General features: G+C 59.6%; 1 protein-coding gene across 1 annotated transcript in view; it reads left to right on the top strand.

Annotated features, from left to right (window-relative positions):
• LOC144722114 (uncharacterized) overlaps nucleotides 1–22,033 on the top strand; it is a 53,983-nt gene extending 31,950 nt beyond the window's left edge. The window contains 5 exon segments of the mRNA XM_078600273.1: nucleotides 4,770–8,043; nucleotides 13,039–13,277; nucleotides 18,763–18,986; nucleotides 18,988–19,704; nucleotides 20,082–22,033. Coding sequence (XP_078456399.1) covers nucleotides 4,868–8,043; nucleotides 13,039–13,277; nucleotides 18,763–18,986; nucleotides 18,988–19,704; nucleotides 20,082–21,149 — 5,424 coding nt within the window. The 5' untranslated portion in view covers nucleotides 4,770–4,867 and the 3' untranslated portion in view covers nucleotides 21,150–22,033.
• The last annotated feature ends 1,865 nt before the right edge of the window (nucleotides 22,034–23,898 follow it).

Raw genomic sequence — 23,898 nt, 5'->3', positions numbered from 1 at the left:
TGCGGAATGTTAATTTGTCCATCCCGTGAGGTCGTTCGTCTCGTGAGGTCTCCCCAGGCTCCACTGAGTTGTTGTTTCATTAGCAGCATCGACTCGATTCGTTTTAAAACTTGCAGGATGCTTAACCGCTGAGTGGCAGGGAGTGGTGTGAGATGTTCTGTTGTTGGGCATTGCTGTAGAGTTAAAGAGCGCATGCCAATTGACCGGATCGAGGGGACGTGTGGGTTCGTCCGTGTGTGCATTCGTCCTCGCACGTGAGAGTGAATGACATGCATGCGTGTTATTGCATGCGTGTTATTGCGTGTGTGTTATTGCGTGCATGTTATTGCATGTGTGTTATTGCATGCGTGTTATTTTGTTAACTCGGCCGTTGAGTACAGGCCCAAAGGGCCAAAACGTCATACGGCCAGTGACAACCAGAACCGTCATAGTTGTAACAGACAAGAGTCAAACGTTTATTGAAAATGAGCAAGGTTATGATGAGTTAGCTTTTGGGGAAAAGACGATGGGAAGGAATTCCAGTGTGGATTCGTGCGACGGAAGAATCACAAAGAGAATTGTCGTGGGTGTGCGGTGAGCGGGTGTGCGGTGAGCGGGTGTGCGGTGAGCGGATGTGCGCTGAGCGGGTGTGCGGTGAGCGGGTGTGCGGTGAGCGGGTGTGCAGTGAGTTGGTGTGCGGTGACCTGGCACATTGGGAAACACAGTTGGTGCATTTGCCAGTCATCTCAATCAGTCAACCCATGGCACCTGGGTTTGTTCTGTGACCTTCTGCCCAGCGGGCCTTTGACACTTCACGTGGCCTCAGAGTACACCTAGCATGGCACAAACGGCGCATGTCACCGCCACTTAGTGGTGACCGGTGGTTGTTGTTGTGGTGACCTGCAGTGTGGTGGTGGTGGAGGAACACGGCGTGGCGAGTGAGACGACACAGCCGGTGTCTGCTAGACAGAGTCCTCAACAAGGGTGGAGGAATCATCGAGCGAGCTTCACGGGAGCGGTCCCCACGGTGGTCGCGACCTCGTGCCGTCGTTTTGCGCTCACCCCCAGCTGACGCAACTCATGCGCTCCTGTTCTGGTTTGGCGCGCTCACCCCCAGGGTGCCCAGATTGTCGCCGTGTCTCGCCGCTGTGGCAGTGCCGATGATACAAGATCTCGCGATGTCATTCGAAATTATCGTGTGCCGGAAAACTTGCTAAATTACAAAAAAATTCCCGCAAATGACTTAAAATGGATTGCACACCGCAACCATCGCCCCCTCCTGTCAGACTAATGCTCGTTGGCAGGCAAGGGTGCTGGGTCATACTTGTGCCGCACAGCTGCCACTGGGGGGTGCCTTTTCAAACGTGATGAGTTACTGCACAGTCAGAACGATGCAAGTCTACATCCTGGCCGTGGTCTCATCATCCTCTCTGGGGTATATAAAATGTATACAATTTCGTGGCATTTCAACACTGTTAACGCTGTTGGGAGACTATGTATTTCCATGACCCTGGCCCTGGAAATATGGATTTTCCACCACTCAGTGCTCGCTTGAGCCGCATATCACTCGACTCTGACTCTCACGCATTAGTATTCCTGGCACGAGCGGCGAGGTTGGCGATGGATGTCTTTGCGCCGTGACATTCTCACGCACCCTTCTGGGTCCACCACGCTTGTGTCCATGGGATCGTTAGTGCACGGGCTCACACGTAGACACGCGTGGCACGCACACACGCAGACACGCGTGGCACGCACACGCACGTGGCACACATCAGACACAACGCACACGGCAGAGTCCCCAGCAGGTTTCGTGCGACGTGTTGCCACGCGCCGTTGTCTGCTGCCTCGACCGCACAGGCACGTGCTGTATGTTCCCCCCCCCCCCGCCATGAGTTTTGAATCGCGTTGAAACATTCCGGCAGCTAAACGCCCCTTCGAGCCGCCAATTCGTTTTGGTGACAAACGAGAGACGCCTTCAAGCATGGCGACACGCACGGACGTCCTCTGCACGTTCTCCCCGTGGTCGCGTGGATTTTTCTCCGGGTCCTCCGGTTTTTCCCTCCACATTTAGAATCGACATCGCGACGCGTTCAGAGTATTTGGCTGCTATGAATTTCCACGCGACCACAAGCCGCTTTGTTGATCCATCATTTGTGGCCAGTCGCTTCTGAAAAAGAGCTGTCCAGCTCACTGTGCCTTACCTGGTAAAAATAAAAATGGTTTAGTTTAGGAACGCGTGCAAACGGGCTCCAGCCAGCCTCGCTATCCCACCGACCGCCGCCATGGCCACGTGCGCCGACCGCCTGTGGCGGCGCAATCGAGTTGGCCAACCTGCGGCCGCCACGCGAGAGAGAGACGGACGTTCATTGCGAAGGAATATGGTGACTGAGCAGCCTCCTTCCCATATGCCCCCCTTCGCATAGACGAGACGTGTCTTTATGTGCATGCCATCAGCCATACGGCCTGCCGGGAGTGCATCATTTCAGTAGCATTGGTTCAACACCATACAAACTCTGGGCCGGTTTTGGCATTGAGTGTCTCATCTGCATTGTCAGGGTTGCTTTAACTCATGCTGGGCGAACTGCCAGATGTCCGTAAGCAAGGAGGGCTCTCTCTGTTAGATATGGGTCCGAGTTTACGAATGATCATCTCTCTTTATTTTCAAGGGCACACGTGGAGCAAGCCCTGACCTGTGACGCGGTCGCACGCGGACGCTTCAGGATGCAATGAACGTCGCCGCGTTGCGCTTGAGCGCACGGACGGGCACGAGGCCACGGGTGGGGAGACACCACCACGGGGAGGGAGGGGTGTGGGAGGGCCGGCGACTTGTCTGCTGACTAATTTCGTTACTTCTCCACGTCCACGACGCTCGTGATCGTTTTGAGTCGTTAATGGTGGTGGGGGGGGAGGGCAGCTTTGCTTGAGCCAAGCGCTCTAGCGGGGCTGTCTCCTGCTCCTGTGGCGGGGATCGCGGTAACCTCGCACGCGGCAGTGAGGCCAGCCAGAGGCAGGGCGGTCAAATAACATTCTACCACGTCAAGTATATGGCTGCTTTTTCATATTTTGACATCTTTGTTTAAATCAACGGTGCAGCGGATGTGCAGTGGACATGCAGCGTGTTCTTGGGGGGGGGGTGAATAAAAAAAACATTCAATTGGGGGGGGGGGGGTTCAGGGGAGGAGCGTAGCCAATTTGGCTCTACTTGCCCACGTGATGCGACTGAGCCGGCATTTGAGAGACGGCCCAGATACTAAAGCAAGAGACACGGACGATGCAGAGGCTGCTGCGCAAGTTCGACCCCAATACTCCGAGTTGCTGCTTCCCTGTGCAGAACGATGCCGAGAAGACGACGAAGGGAGATGCTGCCCCATGTTTATTGCTCTTTAAAGTCATCGACTTCCGCTCGGAAGTGTTTGCTGGTTGCGTCGGAAAGGAGCAGCAGCTAATAGGTAAACCAGTGCAGCAGCATTATTATGTAAAGGTGTCGTTGTATATTTGTGCATGAGCGCCGCCAGCTAACCAGCAACCTGGATAATCTGCACGCGTCGTGGGGTATTGACTGGGACACCCGCGCGGTGTGTTATTATTCACCCTCCATCAAACACGTTCCACTTCTTGTTTCTGTTCGTCATTTACACCGCAGCATCTCCAGCCCCCCAGTGCTCGCCACTCATCCCTGCACCCCCCACAGGCGCCGTTACTCACAATGCACGGAGAGATCATGTGACCGCACCGGCCAGTAAGGCACGCGTTGCACGTTATGTATCGGTGTGTTTTGTTACTTCCACGTGATGCTCATCTTTCCCGCGCGCATTCAAAATATTTCCTGTGCCGTATCCATGATATGGAAGACGGTTTAATGGGCTTGGGACCTTTCAGCGCCACGGTATAATCACGATAATGAGATGAGCAGTCAGCGTTTGGGCCTCCTGATTAAAAGGGGCAGTGTCTCCATGCGGGTTACGAGAGCGGGGAAGCGGAGGGTGATGATGCTGGCTCCCCACGCCGCACAGCGCTCCGCTCACCGCCACACTCGCTCTTATCCGGCGGCAGGGCGGTGGCGCGTTGGTAACACCGCGCCTCGCAGCAACGAGGGCCTAAGCTCGATTTCCAACTCGGCCCTCTGTGCTGCGTGGGTTTCCTCTGGGTTTTATGGTTTCCTGCCATAGCTAAAACATAAATAAAACACAAATATCCCAATGCTGCAAAATTACTCAATTGGGATTACAGACAGCAACGATCACCCCCTCCTGAAAAAGCTTGGCAAGACCCTCCTGAAAATTAGTCTTGAGACTCGGCGAGACTCTGTTGGGGTAACCACCGTGATGATAATGTAGCGGTGCTTGCGGGAGACGCCACCGTTCCCGTCGGCCTCGAGGGTCGCGGCCGCGCGGGGAGCGGCGCCCACGTGGAGCGGAAACCTGCAGCTGGGGCCTGCGTGGCCCGGGACGCCGGCTCACGCCGACCGAGGCGTTGTCAGCCGAGCAATGTTGTTCTCGCTTCAGCCGAGTGGAGTGACGAGCGGAGTGGTGTAAGCGATTGCTTTTCGAGGACGTGAAATCATCCGTACGATTAACACAATAACTGCGTCTATGTTACTGAAATAAACACTGTGATGCAAGTCCCACGTGCAACACAGACCCTTGCCTTTCTCTTCCCGCGTTTAACTCCGACGCGATGACATGACGGCACACCGTAAACCCCGCGTAGATTTCCATCCTGAATGAATGTGTTGCACCGTGGATGAACGTCTGCTAACGACGTCTTTCTGACATTCTGTGTTTGCTCAGGCCCTCGCGTTGTCCGAGCCGCGGCCAAGTTTCATGAGCCGGCATCGATGTGAGGGGTCAAGCGGAAGCCGCTTCAGCCGACGACGCTGCCGGGGACGATGTCCGTCTGCGACTCCTTCACGGAGCATGCCTGGATCAAAGGGAAGTGCCAGGACTGCTTCAGGCCTCGGGACCAGCACAGAGGAGGGCCCGCGAACCAGGCGGCCGGCGGCGGCCACGCGGCTCCGGCGAACGCGGAGAAGACGAGACCTCCCGTGGCCAAAAAGCCGGCGTCCTTCAGAGCCCCGGCGGCGCCGGCTCAGGTGGGGAACGGCGACGGAGAGGTCGGGAGAGATGCCCGGCAGGCTGAGGGGGGACGCGGCGCGCACGCCGTGACGGGGTGGAGGAAGGGTGCCGACGACGGTGCGCTTGACCGGAAGAGAAGCAACAACAACAATCATCATTTTGGCGTCAGGCACGCGAGGTTCGAATGCAAGGAGGCGGCGGCGGACTTCGGCTCTGCGTGCGATAAACTGGAGAACGGCAACAACAACGACAACGACGTGTTCGCCGACGCGGCGGTGCTTGCAAACCAGCAGCTGGCTGCGGGAGACGCCGCGGGGGGCTGCGACAACAGCTCGTTGGCGCTGTTCCTCAACCGCATCAGGAGCCGCTACCACCGATCGGCGGAGCGCGGCGCGGCGGCCGCGCACGGCTGCCTGGCGAGCGATCGGAAGGTCTGGCGGCCGAGAAAGCGCGTCCGCCTGGGCGAAGGGGGCCCCGAGGTGATCAGCCACGAGGGAGGCGTCTTCTGCTACGCCGACTCGGAGGCCTCGTCCGGGTCGCCCGAGGAGGCCGCCGGAACGGGAGGCGTCGCGGCGGCGCGAGAGGAAGGCCGGGAGAGCTGGGACGAGAGCGACGAGGAGCTCCTGGCCATCGAGATGAGGATGCGGGACCGCTCGCGCTTCGCCGAGCTCAGGCCCAACAGCCTCTCGCCCGTCCACTTCGGGAGACACGGCGGCCGCGCCGCGCGGCCCCGGAACCCGGTCCTCCGGCGCGACCGCCCGCACGGGCGCGACGACCGCCCGGAGGCCGAGCGCGACGCGGCTGGCGGCGCCGACGCGAATCCCGACCCCTCGGAGGGCAAGGCCTCCTACGTGAGCAGCTCCGAAGACCTGGAGACGCCGTCGCCCGTGAGCGCGGGGGCGCTCTGCCCTCGCCAGGAGTCGACCTCGCAGGGCCTGGACTCGCAGGGCAACACGAGCGTGAGCAGCGACGACGGCAACGTCGCCGACGCCGAGGCCGAGTTGCGCGACGCGAGCGAGCGCTCCGACGCCGAGGACGCCGCCGAGAGCCGGCGCCGCCAAGTGCCGCGGAAATCGACGCCGTCCGAGACCGACTCGGAGAGCGCGGCGGCGGAGCCGGGGGGCGCCGGGCCGGCGGGCGACAAGAGGACGTTTCGGACTCGCGTATCCGTGTCGCTCGGGGCCGTCGAGAGGAACGCGAAACCGTGTCGGGTGGTGAACCTGGACCCGGCGCCCGTCGCGTGCGACTCGGGTCCAGGGCCGGACGAGGTTTCCGCGAAGCCGCGACAGGCCGAGCCGATGGAGGGGCGCGAGCAGCCGCATCGACCGCAGCAGCAGCAGCAGCCGCATCGATTGCAGCAGCAGCACATGGAGCTCCGGTGTGGTGCTCAGCTCGACGTCGCTGCCACGAGGTCCGCGGCGGCGCAGGAACCGTTATCCACGGGGGAGAAGCGGCTCAATCACGCCGCCAACCTCCTGTTCACGCTGAGCGCCGTGCCCCACACCCCCGTGTACGCCCAGAGCACGAGGAGTAAAACATTCATCCCGCCCTCGGCCGCTCACGAGGAAAACAACAACAACAACTACTACGTGACTCCCGCGCCGCCAACGTCGGAGTCTCAGGCGTCGCGCCCCCAGCGCAAGGACTCCCCCGGAGAGCGCCCGGGTCGCGAGCACGCGCAGCCGCACGGGAGGCTTGGAGGCGGCGGGAATGCCTCCCCCGCGATCTTCGCTCCGAACGCCGCCTCGCCACGGATCGGCGGCCCTGCCGTGAAAACCACGACGGCCGCGATGCCATCGGGGCTCTGCCGGGGCTCCCCGCCGAAGCACAAAACGTTCTTGTACGTCGAGGGAGCGGGAGGAGACCCGCGGAACGCATGCCGCGGCTCGGTGACCGCTAGTGAAAGGATCGAGAGGTCGGAGGAGGGACTGCTCAACGCAAACGCCGCCCCGCATCACGCGGAGGACAGGGGAGACGCCAGCGCCGCGCTGTCTCAGCTCGTCGCTTCTATCAAACCTCCCAACCTCCCTCCCGAATTGCCGAAGAAACGGTTCAAAGGCCGGACCGCGGGCGACGAGGCCAAACTGGAGGTGTTGCCGCCCCCGCAGTATCGCGACCTGAAGAGGGACGTCTCCTCGGACGGCCGGGCCGCAGGGAGCGACGGACGCCACGGGGCGTCTCCCGGTGGCTTCGTGGACCCCGACGCCGCGGACGAAAAGCTGCGGCCGCCCCTCTTAAGACAAGGGGGCGTCGTGGTACCGGGGCTCTCTGCCGGCCGGCCACCAGCCACCCCCCCGCGGACGTCGCCGAAGTCCCGGAGCGAGACAGACGGCGGGGCCGACGCGCCGCCCCGGCCGCCCCCCCGTACGAGTTCGTCCTCGGGGCCTCGCCCCGAGCCGTCGCCTCTCCTCCCCGAGTCGAGCACGAGCCGGACCCCTTCGCCCGGCCGCGCGACGGAGACCGGCGACGTTCCCGGCTCCCCCGCGCCGTCGCCGCGGCAACGGCAGAGCGTGCGGCGCAAGTCCAGCCACTGGGAAGTTGTGCGGAATTTATTTCCGTGGAAAAAGCAGCAGGACGGGCGGCCGGAGAAGAGCGGCGATCGCCGGGACGGCGCCGCCCCCCCGCGTGTGGACGAACGACCCGACCCGGAGCAGCCGAGCGGCGGCGGCGGCGGCGGCGGCGTCGTCGTCGAACTCGACGCCGGCGAGAGGCCGGCGGCCGCCCTGCTCTACAAGCAGGACTACCCGCGGTTCATCAACCCCGCCCTCGGAAATGGCTCCGGGGCAGCAGCCCAGAACTCGAGCAGGTCTCCAAAATCCAAAAAGTCTTCCGGCTCGGTCGGCGAAGAACCGGAGCCGCGACCGAGGAAGCGGTCGGCGGGCGCGGAGCGCGGCGAGAAGAAGAGCCCGGCCCTCGGAGTCGCGCGGCAGACGGCGGCCAAGCGGCCTCCCGCGCAGGTCGGGGCGCCGATCCCGACGAGCGAGAGCAGGTGAGGCTCGGAGCCTTCGCGGGCGGCGCTTCCCTTCGCGAGCGTTCGCGCGCACGGCCCCCTCGCTGGCGCCCGCCGAGCCGTGGGCCTCGGCCCGCTCACCGCTTGCCTTGTCGCCGAATGCTGCTCGCTCGCACTCTGACGGTAAACACTCAGGCTTCGTCGACAAGCGGTAATCCTGCTAGGGAAGACGTGACAGAAAAGCGCCCCGCGTAGCTTAGATTTAAAAGCCTTTTGCGGCGACGTTCTAACGTCTTCTTCCCATGGGTCGTTCTCTAACATGGTGCGGTGTATCGACCGCCAAGAATTTCAAACGGAAATGTCTTCATCTCGTCACTTGACAACAATTGCACGGTCGAATACATTTGGGAGGTGAGTTATAATGATGCAGATCCCCTCGTGACCGACACAACGCCGTCTATCTGCACCCGCACCCTGGCGTCGCGAGCACGCCACACTAACCCGCTACTTGGGCTACTCGGGCCCTGGGTAGCCAGTTGCGCGTCTAACAGGCCGGCAGCCTTCCGCTCGCCCACGGCGGCTTGCCACGAGCGACCGTGGCAAGCCGCCTTGTCGGTGTCGCCGCAGCCGATTCAACGCATTTTTCACCGAGCCGTCACTTGAATCTGCTCGCTGTGGTGCTCTCTCTACCATTCCTATTGCTCGTTTATAATTAACAGTTTGTTTTACTACATTTCCGTGGAATAGTTCATGCGTGATGCCTCCAATTTTTAGGTCTCTGAGCGCAATTTAAAATAACGAAAGTTTAAGTGAATGAAGAAAAGTTTTTATTTTATTTTGAGATGATGTAATCTGATGTGGCAGTTAATATGCGTTATGGATAAAGTCTTCAGATTTTACTTGTCGTACCAAGTCACATAACTCCTCAAGTGACACGGGTTGCTGAGCACGTGGCCAATGGCACGAACAGCCAAGGGGCCAGCAACAAACAGCGCTGTCACAGTTGTGACAGACGAGAGTGATACGTTCATTGAATTGACGAGGATTGTAAGAGAGCTTGGGGAGACGACGATGAGAGGAGGGAATCCCCAAGTGGAGCGGTGCGAGGGAAGAAGCAGAAGATGAAGTGGTGTGAGCTGTGGGTTAGTGCATGAGTGTCACAATGTGTAACCCAGCTTGAGTAGTTTAAAGATGATTATTCACCGATTTAGATGTTTGGCCAATTACAGTTACATTGGTTCTTTTTATCTTAAACTTGACACTTGACAAGAATTGTCTCATTTGTAAACATTTCTCTTTCTCGTTACCTATGAACAAAGTCTTCCCCATTTCGAACGTTGTTTTTCATAATCAATGTGAGTGTCATCCGCTCCGCGCGGATTGCCTCCAGTTTCTCCACTTGCCTCCCACGTGCCAAACACCGGAGCCTCGCCCACGAATGGAATTGGCGAAACTCCACGTACAGGCCGTGTCTGAGACGGTCTGGTGCTGGAATAACGACAGACAGGAGGAGGAGGAGGGTAAGGTTCGAGTGATTCATGAGGTGGAGGAGGAGGAGAGTAAGGTTCGAGTGATTCATGAGGTGGAGGAGGAGGTGGAGGAGGGTTGGGGTGACTTGTGAGACGCGACTTCCCCGGCAGGAGGAGCGAGGCGTTCGCGCTGCTGCCGCTGGGGGGCGTGAGGGCACCGCTGTGTGGAGTTTGTGTGTTCCCCTGTTCTACAGAGACAGAGTGTGTGTGGAGTTTGTGTGTTCTCCTGTTCTACAGAGACAGAGTGTGTGTGGAGTTTGTGTGTTCTCCTGTTCTACAGAGACAGAGTGTGTGTGGAGTTTGTGTGTTCTCCTGTTCTACAGAGACAGAGTGTGTGTGGAGTTTGTGTGTTCTCCTGTTCTACAGAGACAGAGTGTGTGTGGAGTTTGTGTGTTCTCCTGTTCTACAGAGACAGAGTGTGTGTGGAGTTTGTGTGTTCTCCTGTTCTACAGAGACAGAGTGTGTGTGGAGTTTGTGTGTTCTCCTGTTCTACAGAGACAGAGTGTGTGTGGAGTTTGTGTGTTCTCCTGTTCTACAGAGACAGAGTGTGTGTGGAGTTTGTGTGGAGTTTGTGTGTTCTCCTGTTCTACACAGAGTGTGTGTGGAGTTTGTGTGGAGTTTGTGTGTTCTCCTGTTCTACAGAGACAGAGTGTGTGTGGAGTTTGTGTGTTCTCCTGTTCTACACAGAGTGTGTGTGGAGTTTGTGTGGAGTTTGTGTGTTCTCCTGTTCTACAGAGACAGAGTGTGTGTGGAGTTTGTGTGTTCTCCTGTTCTACACAGAGTGTGTGTGGAGTTTGTGTGGAGTTTGTGTGTTCTCCTGTTCTACACAGAGTGTGTGTGGAGTTTGTGTGTTCTCCTGTTCTACACAGAGTGTGTGTGGAGTTTGTGTGGAGTTTGTGTGTTCTCCTGTTCTACACAGAGTGTGTGTGGAGTTTGTGTGGAGTTTGTGTGTTCTCCTGTTCTACACAGAGTGTGTGTGGAGTTTGTGTGTTCTCCTGTTCTACACAGAGTGTGTGTGGAGTTTGTGTGGAGTTTGTGTGTTCTCCTGTTCTACAGAGACAGAGTGTGTGGAGTTTGTGTGTTCCCCTGTTCTACACACAGAGAGTGTGTGGAGTTTGTGTGTTCTCCTGTACTACACAGAGTGTGTGGAGTTTGTGTGTTCCCCTGTTCTACACACAGAGTGTGTGTGGAGTTTGTGTGTTCTCCTGTTCTACAGAGACTGAGTGTGTGGAGTTTGTGTGTTCCCCTGTTCTACACACAGAGAGTGTGTGGAGTTTGTGTGTTCTCCTGTTCTACAGAGAGAGTGTGTGGAGTTTGTGTGTTCTCCTGTTCTACACACAGAGTGTGTGGAGTTTGTGTGTTCTCCTGTTCTACACACAGAGTGTGTGGAGTTTGTGTGTTCTGTTCTACAGAGACAGAGTGTGTGGAGTTTGTGTGTTCTCCTGTACTACACAGAGTGTGTGGAGTTTGTGTGTTCCCCTGTTCTACACACAGAGAGTGTGTGGAGTTTGTGTGTTCTCCTGTTCTACACACAGAGTGTGTGGAGTTTGTGTGTTCTCCTGTTCTACAGAGACAGAGTGTGTGGAGTTTGTGTGTTCTCCTGTTCTACAGAGAGTGTGTGTGGAGTTTGTGTGTTCTCCTGTTCTACAGAGAGTGTGTGTGGAGTTTGTGTGTTCGCCTGTTCTACACAGAGTGTGTGTGGAGTTTGTGTGTTCTCCTGTTCTACAGAGACTGAGTGTGTGGAGTTTGTGTGTTCGCCTGTTCTATACAGAGTGTGTGTGGAGTTTGTGTGTTCGCCTGTTCTACACAGAGTGTGTGTGGAGTTTGTGTGTTCCCCTGTTCTACACAGAGTGTGTGTGGAGTTTGTGTGTTCGCCTGTTCTATACAGAGTGTGTGTGGAGTTTGTGTGTTCCCCTGTTCTACACAGAGTGTGTGTGGAGTTTGTGTGTTCTCCTGTTCTATACAGAGTGTGTGTGGAGTTTGTGTGTTCCCCTGTTCTACACAGAGTGTGTGTGGAGTTTGTGTGTTCCCCTGTTCTATACAGAGTGTGTGTGGAGTTTGTGTGTTCGCCTGTTCTATACAGAGTGTGTGTGGAGTTTGTGTGTTCCCCTGTTCTACACAGAGTGTGTGTGGAGTTTGTGTGTTCTCCTGTTCTACAGAGACTGAGTGTGTGGAGTTTGTGTGTTCGCCTGTTCTATACAGAGTGTGTGTGGAGTTTGTGTGTTCGCCTGTTCTACACACAGAGTGTGTGGAGTTTGTGTGTTCTCCTGTTCTACAGAGACTGAGTGTGTGGAGTTTGTGTGTTCGCCTGTTCTATACAGAGTGTGTGTGGAGTTTGTGTGTTCTTCCTCTGTTCTACAAAGAGTGAGAGAGAGTGTGTGGAGTTTGTGTGTTCTCCTCCTGTTCTACACAGAGAGTGTGTGGAGTTCGTGTGTTCTTCCTCTGTTCTACAGTGAGTGTGTGGAGTTTGTGCGTTCTCCGGACACAATCCCATCAGTGAGCTCCTCCGGCAGACAAGGCTGCGTGGGCTGGGTTGTGCAGCCTGCATGTCAACCACTGCATGCTCAAGCAGCTTCACGGGCTAGAGGAGAGATGAAGGCGCAGAGCATGCATGTGCAAAGCCGTTTTCTGCCTCGGGGCAGAGGGCTTTGTTTATTTTAGGCCCCAACGTGAAGTTACCCAAACATGAGCTCCCAATCACACTGGTGCTTTTCATCGGGCGTGACAAGGAGCCGTGCAGATCATTATCACGACTGCACAGAACACAAATTCTGCCTCGCTGGAATTCGACTGCCGTCACATCTGGGTTGCAAGCACTCGTTTCATACCTGGCTGCACCGGATAGACGTCATCGTGAGGCAGCAGTCAGGGTGATTGATGATCCAACAGTCACGGATCCACTCCACTCACACGCCTCCTTGTCACTCTTTGACCGCTACTACCATGAGTGACGATTTCTGGGAACTTCACTTATTGAGGACTCGGTCTACGAGACTGTTTCATCTCATCCACCACAAAGCAGGTCACAAAACACACTCACCCACTTACGCACTCACTCACCCACCCACCCACCTACTCACCACCGCACTGCAGGTAACCTCACCTCTTCCTGCATCGTGGCCCCGCCGAGCCGTACAGTGGAGGAATTCCACCGAGTGACCGTCTGCGTGAGCGAACGCATTCTTCCTGTGCTTGCGCCCTGTGGTCTCGCGCTGCGGCGGCGGCGGTGGCGCCGCGTCCGTGTGGTTTGTGGAGGCGGGCGCGGGCTGCCGGGAGTTGTTGTGACAGGTCGCAGTCGTGCGGCGGGGAGAGACGAGAGGGGCTCTTGCCGGGGCCGCGCGCGCGAGGCGTAGGCGGGCGCTCGCGCTCGCGGGCGACGGACGGACGGCCCCGCCGCGCGTCGCTGCGACTTGCCGGGACGGCGACCTGCCCGGGCTGCGCGCCGCGTCTACGGAGTCGCCGCGGCCACGTTCTTAAATTACGCAAACTCGTTTCTCTTCCGAAGCGTCAACCCGGAAGACGTCCGCATGGACGAGAATTCCGTCGCGATCGCGCCGAGCCAGCCGACGATGGGAAACCACGCCCGCGGGGATCGCCCGGCGAGGAGGGAGACGCCGCCGACGGAGACCGAGACGGCGCCGGACACGCGGGGCGCGCCGCCGCCCCCGTCGCGCGAAGCGTCGCCGCGCTCGCCTGCGCTGTGGCCTCCCGGCGGCCCCCTCGCGGCCGTCTACGGCAACGTCGGTGAGCACGCCGCACCGCCGCACGCCGCGCACGGAGAGCCATCGTGCTGCGGTGATCGGCACGCTGTGCTGCGAACACAGCCGTCCGCCCGTGGCCAATTTCTGCTCGCGACCAGTATCGGTGCTGAACATCTGAACCAGTGTTGGGCCTCCCCCCAGGTCGACTCAGCCTCAAAGGAGTACCTAGTGGGTAAACATCAGCAGTGGGGAGACCAAGGCGGCCAGGAATTGTTACAGCCAATCCACCTCGTCCCATGCCGACGCGTGCGTATACGCGCATGTGGTCTTGTGGTGTGTGCGGCGTAGTGCGTGCGTGCGCTTGTGGTGTGTGCGTGGGATTGTGGTGTGTGCGTGGGCTTGTGGTGTGTGCGGTGTGGTACGTGGGCTTGTGGTGCGTGTGTGCGTGTTTACATGGTGCGCACACGCACGGTCAAGGGTGGTATCCAAGCGAGCGAGATGAAATATCAATCGTTCATGACACCGGAACCGTGGTTGGGGGTCTTGCCGTGCGGGGAAACGCGCCAACGTCACTTCAAAGGCTGCGGTGTTGCCGATTTGTCATCTCGGCGCCTCCAGCGCTCTGGTGGCCGCATTTTCACTTCCTGTGAGAAAGCATCGAGTCGAGGAATCTACTTCCTCATCGCTACTTTAAAAAAACACCGCCTTGTAGTCGCACCGAGCCGGGCTCCCAGCCTGACTTGCGTTTGAAGCTTCTTTTCACGTGAAAATGTGTTTTAAGTGGCCGTGGGGCATATCACCCTCTGGTGACATCGCTATTGATGTTGTATTCAAACGTTGTACGGGAGAAAGAGGCTCCGCGGGTCAGAGCGCTGAAACGGCGCCGCTGAGATCCTCCTGGCTTTGAATGTGGGGGGCCGCCCGTGAGTGGCCGGGGTCAGCGGTGTCGCGAGCTGACTGCGCCGCAAGTAACGTGTTTGGTTCTTCACTTACTTCATCAAAACATCCAGTTCTGAGATTGGACAATGTTGCTTCGACCGCCTCGACAGATGTCCCCCCGGCAGCGCCGGTGGGTAAGGGCAGAGCCCCCAGGGACTTGAATCTCAGACGCAGTTCCGTGAGATCCCATCCTGCGGACCGTTCTCCAACACGGGGTGATGCGCTGGATCTCGGTCATCGCCGTGGTCGCTGACCCCGCGGCTCCACGTCTCGGTTCCCCATCACAGCCCCCCTCCTCTCACGGCCGTCCTCGCTGCATTCGGCTCTGTGAGCTGTGCGGCAACGCAGACCCCGATCCTGCCTGAACTCTCTCTCTGCTCTCCCAAAAGTGTGGTCCAAGCGTTGGGGTCTCCACAGGAACATCCGAAGGGATTAGCAAGGGAAGTTAATAATGATGACGTTTAACTACCTGGGAAAGCCTCGTTGAGTCTCCAGACTTTTTTCACGAGGCTCCTCCTGCATTGGGCTTTTTGACTAATTTCTTGAACCGGACAGGCTTCCAACCTGCTTAGCTTTCGAGATCTGACGACATTGCCCGCCGTCGTGGGAGTTCCATCCTGTGAATCCCCACCAGGCTGAGAGACGGCAGGCAGCAGGAGGAGTCAGGTGCAGCAGGAGTAGTCACGTGCAGCAGGAGTAGTCACGTGCAGCAGCAGGAGTCACGTGCAGCAGCAGGAGTCACGTGCAGCAGCAGGAGTCACGTGCAGCAGCAGGAGTCACGTGCAGCAGGAGTAGTCACGTGCAGCAGGAGTAGTCACGTGCAGCAGGAGTAGTCACGTGCAGCAGCAGGAGTCACGTGCAGCAGGAGTAGTCACGTGCAGCAGGAGTAGTCACGTGCAGCAGCAGGAGTCACGTGCAGCAGCAGGAGGAGTCAGGTGCAACAGGAGGAGTCACGTGCAGCAGGAGTAGTCACGTGCAGCAGCAGGAGTCACGTGCAGCAGGAGTAGTCACGTGCAGCAGGAGTAGTCACGTGCAGCAGCAGGAGTCACGTGCAGCAGCAGGAGGAGTCACGTGCAGCAGGAGTAGTCAGGTGCAGCAGGAGTAGTCACGTGCAGCAGCAGGAGTCACGTGCAGCAGCAGGAGTCACGTGCAGCAGGAATGTCCTAGCCGGCCCTTCCCCAGACTCGTCAAGTAAACACGCAGCAGGTGACGCAATCACCTCCCCCAACCACCTCCAACCCCTCCCCCCTCTCTGGGGAGCCAAACGAGGCGCAGCAGGGTGCTGGTGGTGAGTCACCGCCCCCTCCCCCCGCCCCCCGCCCCCCGCCCCGCAGGGTGCTGCTGGTGGTGGTGTCACCGCCCCCCGCCCCCCTCCTCCCGCCCCCCTCCCCCTGGTGACTCCCGACTGCGTCAGCATCTACCTGGGACAGGTGGATGGTGACAGTGTGAATGCACTGTACCCATTACCCCCCCCCTCCCCCCGAACTCTTTGACCCAAGTAACCGATCAGACGATTCGCCTCCTTCCCCAAAGTGACCCTCTACGTGAGATGGAAAGTTCTTTGTCACACATCCCATCAGCCATGCGGCCGTGCATCATTTCAGCAGTATCGGTTTCGTCATTCAGCGTCTCATCAGCAGAGCTCGGTTTGCTTGAATCAGTGCTGCTGAACTTCGAGATGTCAATACGAATCGGGTTTACCCTTTCTGGCAAAATAAAACAGTTGTGTTCAGATGTTAAAACGACAAACAGAAACCTTTGCAAGGAATCGTGTCTGCATTGACCACATATACTGGTGGTGAACATGCAAACAAAAAACATGCAAGGACGATGCATATACTTCCTGCCGGAGCATGCTTTTTTATTTCACGTTCACCACAAGTATTGTGGTTAATGCAGACATGAATCTTTGCAAAGGTTTCTGTTTGGTGATTTACATCTGAACACAACTGTTTTATTGCCAGAAAGGGTAAACCCTGTTCTTATATTTTGATACCTGCAAGGGAGGTCACGTGATTCTAGATGATTATAGGCGAGATATCGCTCTGTGGGTTACTTCGTGGGATTGCTCTGCACTAATACGCAGCAACAAATAACAGTAGCATTGTCGTAGAGAATGTAAGTAACACACCGTAGGTTTCCCAGTAGGCCGTGCGGCTGATGGGCCGGGCCCGGGGCCCGCGGAGGGAAGCCGCGAGGGGCCGCGAGGGCCCCAGGGGGACCGAGCGATTCCTCGACAAGATAATGGAGAGACAGGAGGAGGAGGAGGAGGAGAGAACGGCGAATAGGGAGCGACCTCCCGCTCGAGCGGAGGGCGAGATTACGAGAGTGCAGGGGCACGGGGAGGGTAGCGGAGCGAGAGGGGAAGAGGGAGGAGGCAGGCAGGGACGAGCGAGTCCGTGGAGGCTCTGCGAGACGGAGGTTGCGGCCTCGAGTGTCGAGCGGCGTTGTGTAAATAGCCGGACGGGGGCGGTGAGCCGGGAGGAGGGCGAGTGGAAGACGCCTCCTGAGGAGTGATCATCGCTGTCCACGTCGAGAGACGCCGTGACCCGGGCGACGTGGAGCCGCTGCCCAGCCCCCCCCCCACCCCCCGGGGTTATCTGCTCTTGAGCATCAGTCGGTCCCGTCGCGTATCCACCCAGCGAGCGTCAAGTCGCATCGTCGGCACTGTTCGCTCGACGCGCGTGGACCCACAGCAGGGGCGTCCATTTAATTTGCCCCGGGGCCACTTGAGCCCCTGCTGCAGGGCTGCGCCTTTACCCAGCCCGGGCGGCGGCGTGAGTCTCGCGCGGCGGCGAGAGCGGCGTGACTCACGAGCCGCCGGGCTGCGTGTCGGCTACGACAGGAGGGACATTATCCACGCTATCGTGCGCGTTGCGCATTAGAGCGGTGGTGCAACGGTTAGCGCGCTGCTCTTAGAACCCAGCCACCCAAGTTGGATTCCCACTCGAGACCAATAGTAGTGGAGAAAATCGGAACCGGTCTTGGGCCTCCACTAGGTCGACTCGGCCTCATATGAGTACTTGGTATGATGTGTAAATAAAAAGCACTGGGAAGACAAAGGTGGCAGGGCGTGGTGTTGGCCACCCACCCCCTCGTGTGCCGTGCCGGCCTTCATGGGACTCACAAGCACCACTTGCCTCACAGTCTTTTAAGACTGTATGGGGGATCTTTGTCTTTGTATCAGTTGTGTGTTGTGTATTAGAGTAGTTAGTATGTGTATCATAGTAGGTGAATGTGAGTGTGTGTGTATTGGAGTAGTGAGTGTGAGTAGTGAGTGTGAGTGTGTATTGGAGGAGTGAGTGTGAGTTGGGGCGAGGAGCTTGAAGCTGCCTCGATGCCCGATTGTGGGACCCTCGTGCGTGAGGCCGTGGCGGCCTGAACCCACGCGCAGCGACGCCTCAAATTCACCCCCCCCCCCTCCCCATTGCTGAACTCCCGCAACGCTCCTCTGGAGTGGAGTTTCCCGTGACCCGCGCGAGGGGCACGGCAAGGAGCGGAGCTCCCGCGCTGCTCAAATGAGCATCGAGACGCCGGTGGCTCACGTCCCCTTCGCAGCCCCGAGCCAGGAGTGGGAACTCTGCATTGGCGGGGGCGAATCTATCCATACGACAAACCACTCTTGACTCTCCCACAAAGTGGTATTCACTTTAGCGCCCCCTGAGGGGAGGGATGATTGGCCGAGTTAACTGGCAAAGAGGTTGTAAACTCTCGACGACTCTGAACCGCTCGCCCTACCGCTAAGCCGTAGAGACTTTGGCAGTGCTTATGAAATCCGCCAAGTAAAAGCTTCAGGTTGTCTCTTTCGGGGTTGTCTCGTCAGGGGTTGTCCGTGAGCTGTGGCGCTACAGCCTATAGTGGTTGGCGGGTACAGTAGCGTCCTATCAGACTCATCTCTGCGCGACGCGGGTTTCGCTGGATCGAGTCATGCCTCACCGCTGCCTTGACTAACTGAGCCACATTTTCAGCATTTCTCCGCGTAGCCGACAGCCAGTGGCTTCGCCGCTTGGGAAGTGACGTAGCCTCGGGCAAAGTTGGGACGTTTGGAAATATGCGCTGCGAAAGGTGTGGCCACGGAGACCTCGGCGCAATCGGAGGAGACGCACGACAGGGAGAGCAGCCCACCTCTCAGGGCGCCGCGAACCGCCCTCCGCGTTAGACCTCGACCTCGTCACCCCCCCCCCCCCCCCCCCCGTACGAGGCGTAGCGCACCGCGCTCGTCTCTCCGGCCAAGTCGAGCGTCCAGAGTAGGGACGTGTGGAGCCGTGCGTCTGGGCTGAGCGCCGAGAGGCGTCGGCCGCGGCGTGCGGGCGCCGCGACTCGCGGGGGGAGGGGTGCGTGTGACGCCGCCCCGTCTCTCCGCATGGGAGAGCGAGAATAGTTCGCTCGCTCTTCCGTCGGTGCGCTTGGTGAGTTCGAGACGGACACCGCACGGCCGCCTGCTGGAACGCGGGGAGTGCGTCGCGCGCCCGGCCGTGTGTCCACGCTTCCTTATTTGTTATTCTCCCCTCTCGGTTCAGTCGCAGCTTCATCAGCCGGCGTCGGGGCCGTAACGTGGCGCCCGCGTGACCTCGCCGGTGTCTTCGCAGGTCGGCTCCGGGCCGGAATGGCCCCGGAGAAACACCCGCGTCCCCTGAGGGAGGCCTCCGAGGACGCCATCGCGTTCGAGGGCCCGGCCGACGCGGACGGCGGGGCCGCCACCCCGGAGTTGGCCCCCCCGCCCCCCCTCCCCGCCAAGAGGAGCGGCAGTCGCGCCGGCTCCTCCGCGTCGGCGTCGCCGAGCGGGTTCGACGCCGGGCCCGACGCATCCGCCCCCCCGCGACCGGCGCGAGACGAAGGGCGAGGAAGGGGGGCACGAGGCGGCGGGGAGGGTGCAGCAGCAGCAGCAGCAGCAGGGCTTGAGCCACACGGACCCGCTGGGCCGCCGCGTGCCCAGGAAGGACAGGGGCGGGGGCGCGCAGCGGGGCCCGCGGCAGCAGCAGCTGTTCAAGTCGCACAGCGTGGAGTGCTCCCCGGTGCATGCGGCCTTCTCCGGCGACGCGACTCCCGAGCGCCGCGCGTCGCCGGCGTCGCGCGGGCAGCGGCCGCCGCGCTCCCTCGAGTCGACGTCGCAGGACTCGATTCCCGAGAGCGACGACTCGCTCGCGGACGGCGACGGCTCCCCGTTCCCCGCGCCGGCTCTCGACGCGGCCCACGCCGGTCGCGGGCCGCGGCAGCGGCCCGGCTCGAAGCCCGGCTCGGCCGACGGGGGGGGCGAGGCGGTCGCACCGGCCGGCAGCGTCTACCGCAACATCGAGAGCGCGGAGGCGGTGTCGGCGCGCATCCTGAGCCTGCAGGCCGAGGCCACGCGCCGCCTCGCCGCGAAGTGCGAGCAGGTGTTCATGCGCGGGTGCGCGGCACGCGTGGGGCTGCGCGAGGAGAGCTGGCCCGACTTCAAGCTGCGCAGCAACAAGCCGTGCTGCGAGGCCGGCGACGGCACCTACTACGCCGCCACGTACGCCAAGGACCCCGACCACGCCTACGCCATCAAGGTGACTCGCCGCCATCGCCACCGTCACCACCACTGCCATCACCGCCACCAACGCCTCCATTACCGTCGCCACCATCACCACAGCCACTGGGTTGTTATTGTCGAAATTGCCTGGAAACTGCATGGGACGGGCGCCACTGCGTTGCATTTTTGCGACCAAAGGCACTTAGGGGGTGGGGGGGGTGGCAGAGGGGGGGGCGTTGTGAGTCCCTCATCGGACTCGGCCACGTAGCTCCGTGGCCACGCGTGTCCGTCGCTTGGCCACTGGAGACACTTTCCCCGCGCGTACGGCCGCTCGTACCCCGGCGCTCGCTGTGTTTGTCGTCGGCGCGGCCGCGTCTCCTGCGCTAACCGCGCCATCGTCGTGCTCTCTCCCAGGTGTGCAAGGGCCGCGCCGACGCCTCGCAGCGGCGGCGGCAGCAGCAGAGCGCGACGGTGACGCGCGGCGTGCCGGTGCACTACAACATCCAGCAGGAGTGCGGCCACTTCGTCGCCGAGGTGCCGCCCTCGCTGCTGCCGCACGGCGAAGACGCCGACGGCGCCGACCCCGGCCGCCTGGTGGTGATCGCGCGCGAGGCGCCGCACCGGACGCTGGCCGACCTGGTGAGGACCTCGGCGGAGGAGCACCGCGCCGAGCCGGAGCGCTATGAGCGCCTCGCGAGCCTGCTGCTGCTGCAGCTGTGCGCGGCGCTCGAGCACCTCAAGGTGCACGGCGTCACGCATTGCGGCCTGCGCCTCGAGAACCTGCTGCTGGCGCGCAGCGGCCGGCCCGGCGACCCCACGCCTCGCCTCGTCCTCAGCAACTTCCTGCAGGCCAAGCAGCAGCAGCAGCAGCCCAAGAACCGGGCTCGCCACGATCGGGGCGAGACCGGCGCCGGCCCGCCCGGCGGGCCGGCGCCGCCGGAGCAGCTGCGCCTGGCTCCGGAGCTGCTGTCGGCGGCACAGTACCGCAAGCTGGACGAGTTCCAGACCGGCATCCTCATCTACGAGATGCTGCACCTGCCCAACCCGTTCGAGGACGACCCCGGCCTGCGCGCGTCCGGCTACTCCACCGACGACCTGCCGCCCTTCCTGCGCCTGTCCTGCTACTCGTCCGGGCTGCAGCGCCTCGCCTTCCAGCTGCTGCAGCCGGACCCCGCGTCGCGCCTGCCCATCGCGGAGGCCCGCGTTGCGCTGCAGCTGCTGGCGTGGGGGCCCCAGGCCGAGCACCTGACACGGGAGCTGGGCGGCCCCCGGCCCGACGGCCGCCGGCTGCGGGAGGTGCTGCGGAACTGGCTGGACGTAAGGCGCGCCCTCCTCATGGTGGTATTCGCGGAGAAGGCGCTGGCGCAGGACGGGCCGGAGGGTGGCGGCGTCAATCTGGAGGACTGGCTCCGCTGCCAGTTTTTCGCCTTCACGACGGTCGATTGCATGGCCCGCGCGGTGGAGCTGCTGCGGCTTTGCTAGGTTCGCTTTCGGTAAAGAAGCGGTTATTTTTTGAGGGTGTGGGTGCGGGGTGAAATTCATTTCTATTTTGTATGAAGCTGCCGTGCTTAGTAAATGCGGTGGAAAAATCGAATTGTTTTACATTTGAACTTCGAAGATATGATTGTAATAAAGTACTCTTTTTATCGATGAACATTTAATCCTCATCAACCGTCACTGGCGTTACAAACTCGGTGACGTCCCGATGACGCGAACCGCGAAACTCGTCACGTCGGAGGGCGGAGGTCAACCGTCGTGTTGTGGTGCCGCGATCGTCTCGGCGGAACGCCTTTCCGGCACTCGCCGTCGGCTCCGTCGCAGTAATCGTCGTGGGAGATCGTGGCTTCACATTCGGTCAGTTAATTTACATCAAATTGCCGCGTAATTGTTGTCTGTTATTTATGGACACGGCTGGCTCCCGTTGAGAGCGGTTCTCTCACTGGGAGCGCGCTCGTTTCCTCCTGCTCCTCCGCCCGAGTCGTGTTCCTTGAGCCTCATCGTAACCGTGAGGGTAGAGGCTGGCTGTTGGCCGGCTATTGATCAATCGACAGCTTCTGTCTTGTCAAAAAAAACTTGACGAATACTTTGCACTATTTTGTACAATATTTGAGATTTTGTAAATGTTATTTAAATAATAATCTTTATTTTCTAGGCATTGATTTGCCATTGGGGTCTTGCCACTGATAAAACGCATCGCATCTACTGTCCCGTGGCGTGGCAGGGAAAGTGCAGCCCCACGGCGCTGTCCCTGGCTCCAGCGGCGCCGTGTCCCTGGCTCCAGCGGCGCCGTGTCCGCTCGTGCGACGTGTCTCGCGACCCTGTAACGTTTGCTTCGATTTTCCCAGAGTAAAGTGCGGCGTGTATCACTCGCATGCCCGGCGTCTCTTGTTTTCCGTTCTGCTCGCGTGCCGACTTCCCCTTTGACTCCGACGCGCGTCGCGGCCTCGCTACTCGTGGCAGAGGTTCACAGTTCAAATCCAGCGGCTGCCCCTGGTCAGCGCTGTGGCGTCCGCGTCACAAGGGACGTTCAAGATCCCGTGACGTCATTCGCAAGAGCCAGCCATTCGGTGCCGGCGTCGCGGTGCAAATTTGTCCAATTTGAAGATGAGACCGCACAGTGACCCGACTGGGGTTCCCACACGGCAGTCGTCGCCCCCAACTGCAGCATCCTCGTGAGAGAGGGACGAGACTCGGTGAGGCTCTGCTGAATCAACGAGCGTAGTTGTACTTGTGCGGTGGTAACGATAATCTTGACGTGACCGATGATGCGACCACTGGAGCACGACTGAGTGAAGTTCGTGGATGAGAGGCGATGGTAGCCGATGGCTCGGTCGTCTCGCTGTACCTGGTGATCACAATTGAGCCCAGTTGCTGTCGTAGTCATGATGATGATGTGGATGTGCACATCTGAGAGGGAGTCATAATAATAATAATAATAGAGAGGGTCCTTGTCTAAGCATCCAGAAGTACACCAGCATTGGTTTAAGCAACCCTGACTGAATGTTAAAACCATTGGAGGGTTCGTTTTCTTGTTTGAACCAGTACTGCTGAGAAAGTGTCACTCCCAGAAGGCTGTGTGTCCGATGGGATGTCTAAAGCGATTCTTACTTTATTTTACTTAAAGGAAGCGGTATTGGAAAGATGAATCTTGGCTGGTTATTTATGTTGTTACTCATACAAGTACTCTGCACAACTACACTTGCGACTACAAATGTCTATTTGTAGTCGCAATAAGATGTGAACAGTAACAGCTGTCACCCGCCACTAAGTGGCGATGATGACGCACGTGTCTGGAGAGGTGTGCGAGTGAGCTCACACGAGCGGCCGGGATTTATCGGCACGGCGTTAATGGCCTGGGGGACTCGGGCGCCAGGTAATTGTAGAAAATGGGCCAACTGCCAAGCAGGAGCCGGCAGCATTGGCGACGGAGGAGAGGAATCGGAGCGGGCGAGAGGCGCTCGGTGCAGCCCCATCCCCTCCACGCCGTCCGAGTCCCTTCCGCTTTAAATCGCTCGTTCGTTTGTGTCGAACGTGCGCCCGTGCAAGGCGTGCCACGGGCACCAAGTCTCGTCGCGAACACGGGAAGCGCGAAAGCGACAGACGGAACACGCCGATAGCTCGTGGCCTGCGCCTTTATTCACGTTCACCACCAGCAGGGACCGGCCATACACCGCCAGCGTCTGTGCTGAGGTCACAGCAAGTGCATCGCAAAGCCACAGAGTGGATCGCCAAACTCGACTTCCCATCGTAAGTTTATCCCATCGTACGAAAGAAGAAGATGAGGATCAAAGCAGTAGACTAGTGAGTAACGCCAAACATCTTTTTTTATTTCTGGTGAAATCCAGCCGTGATGAGTTATTATTACACGGCTGCAATCGTGGAAGGGAGCGCATGGGCTCCGGCTTCTGCCGTGGCCGCTGCTGCCGCTTCCTCCGGGAGCGTCGACGGCGCCGTTTGCCTGGGGACGAGCAGCACCGCGAGGAGGCAGAGCAGCAGCGGGAAGAGGCCGCTCGTGCAGCGCGTGACGAGCACGAGGCCCCCGCGCCGCCCCCGGAACTCCGCGAGCAGCAGCACGAACGCGAACGTCGCCTGCGTCCAGAGCCACGCGGCGGCGCGGCACGGCCGAGAGCGGCGCCAGCGTGGCGCCAGCGCGGCCCTCACGCGGCGATCGGCCTCCACGCCGAGCGCCCACGCGGCCATGGCCGCGCAGTGGCCCGGGTGCAGGCCGTGC

Source organism: Lampetra planeri, chromosome 13 (genome assembly GCF_965212315.1).
Source record: "Lampetra planeri chromosome 13, kcLamPlan1.2.h2, whole genome shotgun sequence".
Taxonomy (NCBI): Eukaryota; Metazoa; Chordata; class Hyperoartia; order Petromyzontiformes; family Petromyzontidae; genus Lampetra; species Lampetra planeri.
The sequence above is the reverse complement of the archived record's forward strand: the minus strand, read 5'-3'. Positions and strand labels throughout refer to the sequence as shown.